Source organism: Anabrus simplex, chromosome 1 (assembly GCF_040414725.1).
Source record: "Anabrus simplex isolate iqAnaSimp1 chromosome 1, ASM4041472v1, whole genome shotgun sequence".
In the NCBI taxonomy this organism is placed as follows: Eukaryota; Metazoa; Arthropoda; class Insecta; order Orthoptera; family Tettigoniidae; genus Anabrus; species Anabrus simplex.
This window is the reverse complement of record NC_090265.1, coordinates 914,923,411-914,940,366: the sequence shown is the minus strand read 5'-3', so window position 1 is coordinate 914,940,366 and position 16,956 is coordinate 914,923,411. Positions and strand designations below refer to the sequence as shown.

Below are 16,956 nucleotides of genomic sequence, written 5' to 3'. Positions count from 1 at the left end.
TTGCTTCAGTTTGCATAGTCTTGTATGACTTTCACTATTCACTGAATTTCTAAAAATAGTATCTAAAATCATCAGGCGTCCGATGACAAAAGCTAGCCTCTAAATGGCGACAGAGTTTCATCAGGAGTGAGGACATAGATATTTACCATCCAACATTAAAATACAACAAGATTATAAATGCATCTACCAAATAAAAGTACAGTATGGCTTCAAATAAATAATCTAACTGATAACTGATGTTATTCCCTGTAAGCATTATTGGACTGTTGGTGAGTTTATCAGGTAACTAGCTGATGTACCCGTGCTTCACTACGGGATTCTCAGAAAGACTGTCTTTGAGGTTTTCCTAACTGAAGTCAACATAGTTCATTACAAAAACGTAAGTAGGGATGTAGCGATTAAAAGCAATGTTATCATATAAAATACTCGATCAAATGAAAGACAGCACATTTTCTCACTTCTAATGAACAGTACTACGGTGCCGATCTAACAGTCCAAAGTTCCAGTGCTGCAATGACCAGGCCGCAGACAGCCGTGAACACCCCTCTGCCATTATTCCGTCAAATATGCACACTGCTCATTCCAATCAGTGTCTCAGAGTAGGGATCGTATAGCTGGAATACTATGTTACGTACCAGTATTATCAGAAAATTTATGAACTAGAGGAATGGCATGCTAAAGAAGACCGTGGCCCACTTCTTCATAGAGTGCGCCGATCTCTCTGGCCTAAGATGGAGCCTCGGCTGCAGGAAACGCTCGAACGCATACTAGCCGATGACGCGACTACTGCTGATCTCGTCATCCGCTTAATGTGCCACAGTGGATTACTCAAGGGTATATAAAGTACTAGTGTACTGTTACTCGGGGAACGTATGTTCCCTTTTGATTCGTTAGTAATTTTTCGGCGTAATTCAATAAATATTTGTTTTACTTTGTACTGCGTTTCCAAAGTCCTTTGTTGAATAAATAATTTTGTTTTCATTTTAAATTTATTTCCCACTAATGTGTTCAGAGAGAATGATTACCTCGTTGTAGGCCTACTTCCTCTTAAAACAAAAATCACCACCACCACCACTAAAGAAGAAAATTATCTAACTTCCCAGCTACTTCCCGCTAATATTCAGACAGGCTGTTACACTCCGTCGACCGGGAGTAGCATAATTGGAGAGTTCTGGCGCCTCCTCCCGCAGGAAATTTGAATTCTGGAGGGAAATTTGAATTTTTGGCGAGAAATTTGAATTTTGGCGCGAGATTTGAATTTGTAAACAAAGCCACGTGCTTTTTGACAGCTGTCATCGACAACAACGCATCGCTAACCTCACTGCTGCCATCTTGACGGGCCTAAACCTCAGTAGTGCCAACTTAACCTAACTAGCGCGAGGTAAACAAAGCCACGTGTTTTTTGACAGCCACGTGCTTTTTAACAGACAACAACGCATCGCTAACCTCAGTACTGCCATCTTGACGGGCCTAAACCTCAGTAGTGCCAACGTAACCTAACTAGAGCGAGGTAAACAAAGCCACGTGCTTTTTTGACAGCCACGTGCTTTTTTGACAGCTGTCACTTAACCTAACTAGCGCGAGGTAAACAAAGCCACGTGTTTTTTGACAGCCACGTGCTTTTTGACAGACAACAACGCATCGCTAATCTCAGTACTGCCATCTTGACGGGCCTAAACCTCAGTAGTGCCAACTTAACCTAACTAGCGCGAGATAAACAAATCCACGTGTTTTTTGACAGCCACGTGCTTTTTTGACAGCTGTCATCCGCCACCTTTAAACTACAGAGCACTGTGCTGCCCTCTTTATCGCAGTAGCTGCAAATTCGTCACCTGTCATCCGCAATGCTGCCATCTTGACGGGTCTAAACCTTAGTGCTACCAACTTAACCTAACTAGCTCGAGGTAAATAAAGCCACGTGCAGCTCTCATCCGCCATCTTTAATCTATAGAGCACAGTGCTGCTCTCTTTAGCTACTTACCTTTGAAATGTGGTGGCGGATAATTTGAAAAATCCTTTTTGACAGCAGCCATCTTTGAGCACCGTGCTGCCCTCTTTAGCTACTTACCTTTGAAATGTGGTGGCGGTAAATTCCACGTGCTTTACAACCCTATATGCTTTTCTGACAGCTGTCATCCGCCATCTTTAATCCAGAGAGAACAGCGCTGCAATCTTTATTTGAAATGTGGTGGCGGCAAATTCCACGTGCTTTACAAATCAACATGCTTTTTTGACAGCTGTCAACCGCCATCCTTAATCACCGTGCTGCCCTCTTTAGCTACATACCTTTGAAATGTGGTGGCGGCAAATTCCACGTGCTTTACAAACCTATATGCTTTTCTGACAGCTGTCATCCGCTATCTTTAATCCAGAGAGAACAGTGCTGCCCTCTATGTGGTGGCGGCAAATTCCACGTGCTCTTGTTTGGATACAAAGCCATGTGCTTTTTTGACAGCTGTCATCCGCCATCTTTAATCAACAGAGCACCGTGCTGCGGGCAATTTCGCCAGCTGTCATCCGTCATCTTTAATCTACAGAACACCGTGCTGCCCTCTTTATGGCTACTACCTTAAGCACGTAGTAGCGGGCAATTTGAAAAGTTCTGTTAGCTATCATCCACCATCTTTAATCAAGAGAGCACCGTGCTGCCCTCTTTAGCTAGATACCTTTGAAATGTGGTGGCGACAAATTGAAAAATTCCACGCGCTCTTGTTTGGAAACAAACTCACGTGCTTTTTTTGACAGCTACCATCCGCCCTGCTCTCTGTAGTAGCGGGTAATTTGAAAAGTTCTGTTAGCTGTCATACGCCATCTTTATCAAGAGAGCACCGTGCTGCCATCTTTAGTTGAACTGTGGTGGCGGTAAATTCCACGTGCTCTTGTTTAGTAAACAAACTCACGCGCTTTTTGTCAGCTGTCATCCGCCATCTTACATCGCAAACTTCAGTGCTACACTCTTTAGTTGAAAAATGGTGGCGGATAATTTAAAAAGAAAAATTCTACAGCAGCCATCTCTCGACGCTAATTGCACAAGATGGTGGCTATACATGACTCCTTAAAGGTGCTTATGCAAGATGATCGCTATACATAGTTCTTATGAGACTCTCTTGGGATGCATGCGCAAGATGGCGGTTATACAAGACTCCTTATGAGACACCCTAGGGATGCTTGCGCAAGATGGTAGTTGCTCTTATGAGGCGGCTTAAGGATCCTTGCACAAGGTGACTAGAGACGCCCTAAGGATGCTTGCGCAAGATGGCGGATGCAAGATAGCGGTTATACATAGCTCCTTATGAGACAACCAGTACTCGATACAACATGTGATCAGAACATTGATTGATGTGTTCAGAACACAAAATAAGTAGAATCGAACACTGTACTCGATGTCGTTAACTTCAACATGTGATTACAACATTGTTTGGTGTGTTCAGAACACTACATAAGTAGAATCGAACGCTGTACAACATGTTAGGGGATACCTTTGTTCTAAGAAGATCAGATTGAAACATAACAAGACTAGAATTGAACACTGCACTCGATACAACATGTGAACAGAACATTGATTGATGTGTTCAGATCACTAAACAAGTAGAACCGAGCACTGTACAACATGTTAGGGGATACCTTTGTTCTAAGAAAATTAGATTGAAACATAACAAGACTAGAATCGAACACTGCACTCGATGTCGTTAACCTTAACATGTGATCAGAACATTGATTGATGTGTTCAGATCACTAAACAAGTAGAACCGAACACTGTACAACATGTTAGGGGATACCTTTGTTCTAAGAAGATCAGATTGAAACATAACAAGACTAGAATTGAACACAGCACTCGATGTCGTTAACCTTAACATGTGATCAGAACATTGATTGATGTGTTCAGATCACTAAACAAGTAGAACCGAACACTGTACAACATGTTAGGGGATACCTTTGTTCTACGAAGATCAGATTGAAACATAACAAGACTAGAATCGAACAGAGCACTCGATGTCGTTAACCTTAACATGTGATCCGATACAACATGTTAGGGGATACCTTTGTTCTAAGAAAATTAGATTGAAACATAACAAGACTAGAATCGAACACTGCACTCGATGTCGTTAACCTTAACATGTGATCCGATACAACATGTTAGGGGATACCTTTGTTCTAAGAAAATAAGATTGATGCATAGCAAGACTAGAATCGAACACTGTAAGAACATTGTTTGATGTGTTCAGAGCAAAAGTACAACTTCAATGATTTACCAATGTGAAACACACACTGTGCACATATCGCATAGCTATCTCGCCTATCACGAAAATCAAAAACACACTGTGCACATATCGCATAGCTAACACTTCAAATGATTTGCTTAGTACGAAAATAAAAAATCTATACCGCGTAGCTAACTCGTTCATCGCACTGCTAAGACGCTTAGTAATTGCAAATACACTGATATATGTCATACGAAAATCAACAAAAGCATACTGCGTAGCCAACTCGCTCGGGTCACTCGCTTAGTAATTGCAACACTGATACACACACGGATAAGAATGTTCCGAGATACTACATACTTACATGTTAAAAAAAATATTGGGGGTGAATGATCATAAATTATATGTACACATGTTCTCTCCTCCAAGTTGTAAGACGAAATAGACGCAGTACTGCGAGTTTCCGCTCTAGCTGGCGAACGGAAGTAGCATGATATCTCAGCAAAAAAAAATACGCGTTAGCTTGCAAGTCAGACACAATGATGGATACCGCGATTCAAATCCTGGCAACTTATGCCGTCAGGAAGGGCATCCGGCGAGCATCTAGCTGTAAATCCCCGATTCTCATGTTATAAAGAGCAACTTGTTGTAAAACATTCTTAATCCGAGTTCTTAGACCTCAGGAAGGGCAACCGGTCGAAAACAATAGTGTATGATTTAAGGGGCTAGATACTGCCAGTTTTGCGTCAGGAAGGGCAACTAGTCTTAAAACAAATTCTTGCGATTTAAAATCTTAGTTTTGCGTAAGGAAGGGCATCCGGCTGTAAAACAATACTTCACGATACAGCGATTTATAATCTAAGAAGTGCATCTAGCTGTAAATCCCCGATTCTCGTGTTAGAAGTTGTAAAAGAGATTCTTAATCCAAGTTCTTTGACGTCAGGAAGGGCAACCGGTCGAAAACAATAGTGTATGATGTAAGAGGCTAGATACTGCCAGTTTTGCGTCAGGAAGGGCAACTAGTCTTAAAACAAATTCTTGCGATTTAAAATCTTAGTTTTGCGTCGGGAAGGGCATCCGGCTGTAAAACAATAGTTCACGATACAGCGATTTAAAATCTAAGAAGTGCATCTAGCTGTAAAACCCGTGTTGAGGGTGATTCATTTGTCGGATGGGGGTGATCCTACTGTTGCATATTACATTCTCAGGTAGTTTCGAGGGCGTGCAAAGAGCCAGCATTAAGTAAGGGCTGTTGATGGGGACGTTAAACCTTGTGCAGACTCCTTCGAAAATGATTGTGAGTACAAGATCTTGATAGTGATTCATCTGTCGGATGGAGGTAATAAGCTGTGTGCTGGCTGAGGGCGTGCAAAAAGCCAGCATTAAGTAAGGGCTGTTGGTAGGGGGACGTTAAACCTTGTGCAGACTCCTTCGAAAATGATTGTGGGTACAAGACGTTGATGGTTATTCATCTGTCGGATGGAGGCAATAAGACTTGTGCAGGCTTCTTCGGTAGGAGTAGGCCATGTGCCGGTACCGGGATATCTAGTTATAGATCCCGCTACAACAAATTTATCGCGTATACTGCGTTTTAAAATCCTAGTCAGGAAGGGTAACCGTTCGTAAAACTATGGTGTATGATCTAAGAGGCGGGGTGTGCAAAAAAGCCAGCATTAAGTAAGGGCTGTTGATAGGGGGGCGTTAAACCTTGTGCAGACTCCTTCGAAAATGATTTTGAGTACAAGACGTTGATGGTGATTCATCTGTCGGATGGAGGCAATAAGCCTTGTGCAGGCTTCTTCGGTAGGAGTAGGCTATGTGCCGGTACCGGGACATCTAGTTATAAAACACGTTACAACAAATTTATCGCGCATACTGCGATTTAAAATCCTAGTCAGGAAGGGTAACCGGTCGTAAAACTATGGTGTATGATCTAAGAGGCGGGCTGTGCAAAAAAGCCAGCATTAAGTAAGGGCTGTTGATAGGGGGCGTTAAACCTTGTGCAGACTCCTTCGAAAATGATTTTGAGTACAAGACGTTGATGGTGATTCATCTGTCGGATGGAGGCAATAAGCCTTGTGCAGGCTTCTTAGGTAGGAGTAGGCTATGTGCCGGTACCGGGACATCTAGTTATAAAACCCGCTACAACAAATTTATCGCGCATACTGCGATTTAAAATCCTAGTCAGGAAGGGTAACCGGTCGTAAAACTATGGTGTATGATCTAAGAGGCGGGTGTGTAAAAAAGCCTGCATTAAGTAAGGGCTGTTGATAGGGGGCGTTAAACCTTGTGCAGACTCCTTCGAAAATGATTGTGGGTACAAGACGTTGATGGTGATTCATCTGTCGGATGGAGGCAATAAGCCTTGTGCAGGCTTCTTCGGTAGGAGTAGGCCATGTGCCGGTACCCGGATATCTAGTTATAAAACCCGCTACAACAAATTTATCGCGCATACTGCGATTTAAAATCCTAGTCAGGAAGGGTAACCGGTCGTAAAACTATGGTGTATGATCTAAGAGGCGGGTGTGAAAAAAAGCCAGCATTACGTAAGGGCTGTTGATACGGGGCGTTAAACCTTATGCAGACTCCTTCGAAAATGATTGTGAGTACAAGAGTGTTGAGGGTGATTCATTTGTCGGATGGAGGCGTTAAGCTGTGTGCAGGCTTCTTCGGTAGGAGTAGGCTATGTGCCGGTACCGGGATATCTAGTTATAAAACCCGCTACAACAAATTCATCGCGTATACTGCGATTTAAAATCCTAGTCAGGAAGGGTAACCGGTCGTAAAACTATGGTGTATGATCTAAGAGGCGGGGTGTGCTAGCACTGTGTGTTTTAACCTCTCCGTACAATTATGATAGGAGCTTACACAGGCTACGTGAGTTACAAGTCGCTCATCAGCACACCGTGTCTTTGTTCAAGGTTAGTGTAGCCGGAAGATACGTGTACAATTTCACCTAACACATGCATTCTGCAGTCCGCTCTGAATGACTGCGCCGATACAACTTCAAAGATAGTGTTCTATGCAGTAGAACAGAAAATGTAACCCGTTCCTAAAGCTTAAAACTGTAAATGTTTGAAGCTCCTGTTTTTACAGCTAGATGTGGTTCCTAACGTAGCAGGGCCGGGATTAAAAGTATGTTTTAAAGCCGAGTGCCTCCTCCTGACGCAGGAGTTTAAATCGCAAGAATTCGTTTTACGACCGGCTGCCCTTCCTGACGCAAAACTGGCAGTATCTAGCCTCTTACATCATACACTATTGTTTTCGACGGGTTGCCCTTCCTGACGTCAAAGAACTCGGATTAAGAATCTCTTTTACAACTTCTAACACGAGAATCGGGGACTTACAGCTAGATGCACTTCTTAGATTTTAAATCGCTGTATCGTGAACTATTGTTTTACAGCCGGATGCCCTTCCTGACGCAAAATTAAGATTTTAAATCGCAAGAATTTGTTTTAAGACTAGTTGCCCTTCCTGACGCAAAACTGCCAGTATCTAGCCTCTTACATCATACACTATTGTTTTCGACCGGTTGCCCTATCTGACGTCAAAGAACTCGGATTAAGAATCTCTTTTACAACTTCTAACACGAGAATCGGGGTTTTACAGCTAGATGCTCTTCTTAGATTTTAAATCGCTGTATCGTGAACTATTGTTTTACAGCCGGATGCCCTTCCTGACGCAAAACTAAGATTTTAAATCGCAAGAATTTGTTTTAAGACTAGTTGCCCTTCCTGACGCAAAACTGCCAGTATCTAGCCTCTTACATCATACAGTATTGTTTTCGACCGGTTGCCCTTCCTGACGTCAAAGAACTTGGATTAAGAATCTCTTTTACAACTTCTAACACGAGAATCGGGGATTTACAGCTAGATGCACTTCTTAGATTTTAAATCGCTGTATCACGAACTATTGTTTTACAGCCGGATGCCCTTCCTGTCGCAAAACTAAGATTTTAAATCGCAAGAATTTGTTTTAAGACTAGTTGCCCTTCCTGACGCAAAACTGGCAGTATCTAGCCTCTTACATCATACACTATTGTTTTCGACCGGTTTCCCTTCCTGACGTCAAAGAACTCGGATTAAGAATCTCTTTTACAACTTCTAACACGAGAATCGGGGATTTACAGCTAGATGCTCTTCTTAGATTTTAAATCGCTGTATCACGAACTATTGTTTTACAGCTGGATGCCCTTCCTGACGCAAAACTAAGATTTTAAATCGCAAGAATTTGTTTTAAGACTAGTTACCCTTCCTGACGCAAAACTGGCAGTATCTAGTCTCTTACATCATACACTATTGTTTTCAACTGGGTGCCCTTTCCTGACGTCAAAGAACTCGGATTAAGAATCTCTTTTACAACTTCTAACACGAGTATCAGGGATTTACAGCTAGATGCTCTTCTTAGATTTTAAATCACTGTATCACGAACTATTGTTTTACAGCCGGATGCCCTTCCTGACGCAAAACTAAGATTTTAAATCGCAAGAATTTGTTTTAAGACTAGTTGCCCTTCCTGACGCAAAACTGGTAGTATCTAGCCTCTTACATCATACACTATTGTTTTCAACCGGTTGCCCTTCCTGACGTCAAAGAACTAGGATTAAGAATCTCTTTTACAACTTCTAACACGAGAATCGGGGATTTACAGCTAGATGCTCTTCTTAGATTTTAAATCGCTGTATCGTGAACTATTGTTTTACAGCCGGATGCCCTTCCTGACGCAAAACTAAGATTTTTAATCGCAAGAATTTGTTTTAAGTCTAGTTGCCCTTCCTGACGCAAAACTAGCAGTATCTAGCCTCTTACATCATACACAATTGTTTTCGACCGGTTGCCCTTCCTGACGTCAAAGAACTGGGATTAAGAATGTTTTACCACAAGTTGCTCTTTCTAACATGAGAATCGGGGATTTACAGCTAGATGCTCGCCGGATGCCCTTCCTGACGGCATAAGTTGCCAGGATTTGAATCGCGGTATCCATCATTGTGTCTGACTTGCAAGCTCACGCGTATTTTTTTTTTTTTTTTTTTTTTTTTTTTTTTTTGCTGAGTTATCATGCTACTTCCGTTCACTAGCTAGAGCGGAAACTCGCAGTACTGCGTCTATTTCGTCTTACAACTTGGAGGAGAGAACATGTGTACATATAATTTATGATCTTTCACCCCCAATATTTTTTTAACATGTAAGTATGTAGTATCTCGGAACATTCTTATCCGTGTGTGTATCAGTGTTGCAATTATTAAGCGAGTGACCCGAGCGAGTTGGCTACGCAGTGTGCTTTCTTGATTTTCGTATGACATATATCAGTGTATTTGCAATTACTAAGCGTCTTAGCAGTGCGATGAACGAGTTAGCCACGTGGTATAGATTTTTTATTTTCGAACTAAGCAAATCATTTGAAGTGTTAGCTATGCGATATGTGCACAGTGTGTTTTTGATTTTCGTGATAGGCGAGATAGCTATGCGATATGTGCACAGTGTGTGTTTTACACTAGGTAAATCATTGAAGTTGTACTTTTGCTCTGAACACATCAAACAATGTTCTTACAGTGATCGATTCTAGTCTTGCTATGCTTCAATCTAATTTTCTTAGAACAAAGGTATCCCCTAACATGTTGTATCGGATCACATGTTAAGGTTAACGACATCGAGTGCTCTGTTCGATTCTAGTCCTGTTATGTTTCAATCTGATCTTCTTAGAACAAAGGTATCCCCTAACATGTTGTACAGTGTTCGGTTCTACTTGTTTAGTGATCTGAACACATCAATCAATGTTCTGATCACATGTTAAGGTTAACGACATCGAGTGCTGTGTTCAATTCTAGTCTTGTTATGTTTCAATCTGATCTTCTTAGAACAAAGGTATCCCCTAACATGTTGTACAGTGTTCGGTTCTACTTGTTTAGTGATCTGAACACATCAATCAATGTTCTGATCACATGTTAAGGTTAACGACATCGAGTGCAGTGTTCGATTCTAGTCTTGTTATGTTTCAATCTAATTTTCTTAGAACAAAGGTATCCCCTAACATGTTGTACAGTGCTCGGTTCTACTTGTTTAGTGATCTGAACACATCAATCAATGTTCTGTTCACATGTTGTATCGAGTGCAGTGTTCAATTCTAGTCATGTTATGTTTCAATCTGGTCTTCTTAGAACAAAGGTATCCCCTAACATGTTGTACAGCGTTCGATTCTACTTATGTAGTGTTCTGAACACCCCAAACAATGTTTTAATCACATGTTGAAGTTAACGACATCGAGTACAGTGTTTGATTCTACTTATTTTGTGTTCTGAACACTTCAATCAATGTTCTGATCACATGTTGTATCGAGTACTGGCTGTCTCATAAGGAGCTATGTATAACCGCTATCTTGCATCCGCCATCTTGCGCAAGCATCCTTAGGGCGTCTCTAGTCACCTTGTGCAAGGATCCTTAAGCCGCCTCATAAGAGCAACTACCATCTTGCGCAAGCATCCCTAGGGTGTCTCATAAGGAGCCTTGTATAACCGCCATCTTGCGCAAGCATCCCAAGAGAGTCTCATAAGAACTATGTATAGCGATCATCTTGCATAAGCACCTTTAAGGAGTCATGTATAGCCACCATCTTGTGCAATTAGCGTCGAGAGATGGCTGCTGTAGAATTTTTCTTTTTAAATTATCCGCCACCATTTTTCAACTAAAGAGTGTAGCACTGAGGTTTGCGATGTAAGATGGCGGATGACAGCTGACAAAAAGCGCGTGAGTTTGTTTACTAAACAAGAGCACGTGGAATTTACCGCCACCACAGTTCAACTAAAGATGGCAGCACGGTGCTCTCTTGATAAAGATGGCGTATGACAGCTAACAGAACTTTTCAAATTACCCGCTACTACAGAGAGCAGGGCGGATGGTAGCTGTCAAAAAAAGCACGTGAGTTTGTTTCCAAACAAGAGCGCGTGGAATTTTTCAATTTGTCGCCACCACATTTCAAAGGTATCTAGCTAAAGAGGGCAGCACGGTGCTCTCTTGATTAAAGATGGTGGATGATAGCTAACAGAACTTTTCAAATTGCCCGCTACTACGTGCTTAAGGTAGTAGCCATAAAGAGGGCAGCACGGTGTTCTGTAGATTAAAGATGACGGATGACAGCTGGCGAAATTGCCCGCAGCACGGTGCTCTGTTGATTAAAGATGGCGGATGACAGCTGTCAAAAAAGCACATGGCTTTGTTTCCAAACAAGAGCACGTGGAATTTGCCGCCACCACATAGAGGGCAGCACTGTTCTCTCTGGATTAAAGATAGCGGATGACAGCTGTCAGAAAAGCATATAGGTTTGTAAAGCACGTGGAATTTGCCGCCACCACATTTCAAAGGTATGTAGCTAAAGAGGGCAGCACGGTGATTAAAGATGGCGGTTGACAGCTGTCAAAAAAGCATGTTGATTTGTAAAGCACGTGGAATTTACCGCCACCACATTTCAAAGGTAAGTAGCTAAAGAGGGCAGCACGGTGATTAAAGATGGCGGTTGACAGCTGTCAAAAAAAGCATGTTGATTTGTTTCCAAACAAGAGCACGTGGAATTTGCCGCCACCACATTTCAACTAAAGATTGCAGCACTGTTCTCTCTGGATTAAAGATGGCGGATGACAGCTGTCAGAAAAGCATATAGGTTTGTAAAGCACGTGGAATTTACCGCCACCACATTTCAAAGGTAAGTAGCTAAAGAGGGCAGCACGGTGCTCAAAGGTGGTTGCTGTCAAAAAGCATTTTTCAAATTATCCGCCACCACATTTCAAAGGTAAGTAGCTAAAGAGGGCAGCACTGTGCTCTATGGATTAAAGATGGCGGATGGCAGCTGCACGTGGATTTGTTTATCTCACGCTAGTGAGGTTATGTTGGTAGCATTAAGGTTTATGCCCGCCAAGATGGCAGCACTGCCGATGACAGGTGACGAATTTTACATCTACTACGATAAAGAGGGCAGCACGGTGCTCTCTGGATTAAAGATGGCGGATGACAGCTGTCAAAAAAGCACGTGGCTGTCAAAAAACACGTGGCTTGTTTACCTCACGCTAGTTAGGTTATGTTGGCACTACTGAGGTTTAGGGCCGTCAAGATGGTAGTACTGAGGTTAGCGATGCGTTGTTGTCTGTCAAAAAGCACGTGGCTGTCAAAAAAACACGTGGCTTTGTTTACCTCACGCTAGTTAGGTTAAGTTGGCACTACTGAGGTTTAGGCCCGTCAAGATGGCAGCAGTGAGGTTAGCGATGCGTTGTTGTCGATGACAGCTGTCAAAAAGCACGTGGCTTTGTTTACAAATTCAAATCTCGCGCCAAAATTCAAATTTCCCGCCAAAAATTCAAATTTCCCGCCAGAATTCAAATTTCCCGCGGGAGGAGGCGCCAGAACTCTCCAATTATACTACTACCGGGCGAGTTGGCCGTGTGGTCAGAGGCGCGCAGCTGTGAGCTTGCATCCGGGAGATAGTGGATTCGAACCCACTGTCGGCAGCCCTGATATGGTATTCCGCGGTTTCCCATTTTCACACTGGGCAAATGCTAGGGATGTACTTTGACTAAGGCCAAAGCTGCTTCCTTCACACTCCTAGCCCTTTTATATCCCATCGTCGCCATAAGACCTATCTGTGTCGGTGCGACGTATAAAGCACAATTTTAAAAATTATACTCGGTACGCAGCAGTAATCCCATCTATCGGAGATAGGTGACAACAGAAGACACAAAGCACATCACAACAAACAATGGTCAATGTAATGTTATTGTTGACCAATTTTATGAGCTTTCTATATTATAGGCACCGGGCGAGTTGGCCGTGCGGTTAGAGGGCGTCTTATAAAACTATTTATAGCGTAGACTGTAGTTCCTTATTCTCCAACTTTACATACCTATTTTCATTAAATTCTATTTACCCATTTTCTCGTGACTCAGCGCTGATATGGACTTACAAAAATTCAAATTCATGAATACCTCTGTGATCATAGCCGGTACGGTAAAAATGTATAAGGCATAAAGTATTTATTGGTACGACCACTAATAACATAAATATATGAGAATTAAACATCTGTCCTCCCCCTAAGCTACCATTTCTTTATTTATTTCCTTGGCTTGTTCTCTAATTAGGTCTCTTATTTGCTCGTCCTGACATGCTTCTTTGATCAGTTCCTTAATCATTTCGAATTCTTCCCATCCGATTGCACCAACTGGTCCAGGCCCCGGGTTTAGCTCCACTCCAACTATTTCCAATAAGGTTGCTATTACTGCGGCTACCAACAAGGTTACCGGTACACCCATTTGCTGCCCATTTCTTATCTCTCCTCTCACTTTTTCACATTTCACTCCTCCATTCCACCTTCCTATAGCTGCCCTGTACTGCACTAGTGAATCGCCCATGTTCAGCACTCTACTCAGCACATCCGCTCACTCCACTGTCTCACTCACGACTATACTGTAAACTACCATTTCACTCAGCGTGAATAAAATTATTTATAGCCTAGATTGTGGCGACTAATTCCCCGACTTTTTATACCTATTTTCATTACGATAAGACCACTAATAACTTAAATAATTGAGAATTAAGTTTTAGGCCTTCCCGTAAACTACCATTTCTTTCAGCCTGAATAAAATTATTTATAGCCTAGATTGTAGCGACTTGTTCCCCGACTTTTTATGCCGATTTTCATTAAATTCTCTTCAGCCGTTTTCTCGTGATGCGTGTACATACATACATACTTACAGACAGACAGGCAGACGTTACGGAAAATTAAAAAGTTAGTATCCTTGTTACTATGGGCATGACCGATACAGAAATACCATCCTTTTTAAATTCTGAGCAATGTACAGACAAAACTCTCATTTTATATATATAAATTCAAGCAACCACAATCCACAGCGTATCCGCCTTAACTCGATATTATATAGTATTAGAGATGTTTTTAAAGCACCTCTTAAAATATAATCGTGAAAATTGTAATTCAATACGTATAGTACAAAGATATTTTAGGTTGCAGGCCTAACTCTTTATTGTATCTGATCAAAATACACAAACTGCAATGAGCATAAATAACTTATTCCCTACAACGTAAATTGAAAATAACGCGGATTTCTGTCCTCTTTCATTATATTTTTCCTCCATTTCAAACTCGGGTATCGCCGCAGTGGTCGAGACTGACTAGGAGAACTTCACCCAACCTTCACGGCCTGTGACGTAACCACAACCTCATTGTGGCTGAATAGCGTACGCTCATCGCCTGCCTGCCCGCCCGCTTACAGTGCTGGGCACCCGCGGAACGAAATGCCCAGCGTGAGCACCTCTGTTGTAGCTTATGCACCCCTCCAAATAGGGTAGGAGACAGGAAGGACATCCGGCTTTAAAACTAGATTTAAACCACATTATTATTAATCATAGATAATTATGAAAAAGATCAGGAAGGGAGGAAAGCACCTAACGATACCCTTGAGTCTATTTCTTGTTTTAATTTGTAAATGAAGGAGACATGTATTCTTAGGGATGATTATTATTATTATTATTATTATTATTATTATTATTATTATTATCATTATTATTATTTTCTTTCAGTGTCATCACCTTCCCCAGTTAATGTAAGGTCGACAAAACATCCAGGCTCAATTAATGCCTTGCCCAGATTGTTAAAGACCGAATGTCCATCGTGTCAACACACGCAACTCAGAGGTAAAATCCCACTCGAAGTCTGTAAATAGACCGAATTAAAGATAGTTTCGCTCGGGAGCTGACTGCTGGTGGTCGTGATTATTATTTTAAAAGTACAACTGGGCAACCATCCTCTACATAACAGTGATCAGAGAGGGAAAATAGAAGGGATCCGACACTTCGAAAAATGAAGGTATCGGCCTACGAAAGACAAGGGCCACGAAGGGCACGAAAATGAAATACTCCCTAGGCCTCTAGGCCTCGAATGCTCTAATACCGTAGGGGTTGGAAAAGAACAAGGGTTGACCAAGGGAGGTCGGATAGCATAGATGAAAGTAAGGAGCCTGGCACAAGTAAGTGGAACCAATGCCAGGACTCAGCTAAGGGCCCCGTGGTCGCCAACCCACGCTCCCCAGTTAAGAGCCCCTCAGGTCCCTTTTAGTCGCCTCTTACGACAGGCAGGGGATATCGTGGGTGTTATTTCACCACCCCCACCTACAGGGCGATAAAGGCCCCGTGGTCGCGAACCCACGCTCCCCAGTTTTAGTCAGCTCTTACAACAGGCAGGGGATACCGTGGATGTCATTCTATCGCCCCCACCCACAAAGGGATAAATCCTCACGTATGGCAAAAACTATTGCTAATCCATCGCGTGAATCTCCAACCACACATAAGTCGTATAGCTGGATCATATCACCTGCCAGTGTGCGTTGATGTCTATCCGGAATGCGTGTGAACTCTTCGATTGTCCTTGGTTTTGAAGGCAAGTCGACATCACGCTCTCTCCTTGATTCCTGTTTCAAGTTTACCTGGTCTGGTAATAAGAAGAGAACACCAGACGCTATTGTTGGCAGTTCTTGACGTAATATTTGCGACTGCTGTAATTCCGGATTATTTCGAGCAATCATATCAGCCTCCGCCTGTTCGCAATTAAGAGACTGCTCCAGGCTGTGGCTCATGCGGTTGAGGTACTGGCCTTCTGACCCCATCTTGGCAGGTTCAATCCTGGCTCAATCCGGTGGTATTTGAAGGTGCTGAGGTACGTCAGCCTCGTGTCGGTAGATTTACTGGCACGTAGAAGAACTCCCGCGGGACTAAATTCCAGCACCTTGGCATCTCCGTAAACCGAAAAGTAGTCAGTGGGACGTAAAAAACCAAGGCGACTCCTCTGGATCTTTCACGACAGTTAGGTTCTCGCGCCCCAGGATTTTGGACCTGCAGATTCATTCTTTTGTTTTTTCAGCCTACTGCAATCCCAATAAATGTTGTCGTCTTCGTCAGATCTACTTTTATAATAGAAAACCCAGTCAAACAACAATTCTTTGTCGTCTCTGGATGTATTCATTTGGTTAGTTAATCAACACCTGAAAATTTCATTGTAATGTAATATGCTCAGAAACGTTCGGGGATTGTTAGTTTCGCGATTTTCGGTATAAAGTCATTCTGGACCACACATTCGGAAAAATGAACATTTATGTCTGTCGCAATTCGGGAACTTGCATTCAGTAGGATGAATTCGAGAAAAATTATCGGGAATGGATGCTAACAGATTACGTCACTCTGTGACAACTAATAGATACAACTACCATGAAAATAGCTTAGTTCTTATATATCACTGTTTTCTATGTTGCAGAAAGAAGAGCAGTGTTTGAGATTGAATGGATTCAAGTCGAGTCTCTTCCAGAAGACGTCCAATGATGATATGAAATTTCAACAATGAAGACTGGTCTACAACTGAGCAACTGAAACTTAGAACGATATTGTATTCTTAGTTGTAAATCCTGCTTGTCTCGATTGGTGCTTAGTACAATAACGTATGAGCAATAAAATTAGGAATTATCGATAATGACTGAGATCTCATTCCATTACAGGACAAAACTTTGTTTTATTCCAGTCCTTCCCTTCAGAAGCATGTGTATCAGTACTACTGTAGTACATACTTTCTTGGCTACACTCTCCTAAAGTTTTTGTGAGGCATCCCGTCCCCAAGTCCTCTATTCGGCTATACCACGCACTTTAAATCTTTAAATGCATTGATGTTCGGTTCCTGGGCTGATTAGTCATCCTAGTCACCTTTGGTTCAG

At 42.2% G+C, this 16,956-nt stretch overlaps 1 protein-coding gene across 2 annotated transcripts in view; it reads left to right on the top strand.

The window, feature by feature from the left end:
* Positions 1–16,661, top strand: part of LOC136874809 (cathepsin L1) — a 34,431-nt gene extending 17,770 nt beyond the window's left edge. For both annotated transcript variants that reach the window (XR_010860305.2, XM_067148486.2), the window contains one exon: positions 16,506–16,661. Coding sequence is in view for 1 of the 2 variants with exons in the window: in XM_067148486.2 (XP_067004587.1) it covers positions 16,506–16,592 (87 nt within the window). In the remaining variant the exon portion in view is untranslated. The remainder of the gene's footprint in view (positions 1–16,505) is intronic.
* The last annotated feature ends 295 nt before the right edge of the window (positions 16,662–16,956 follow it).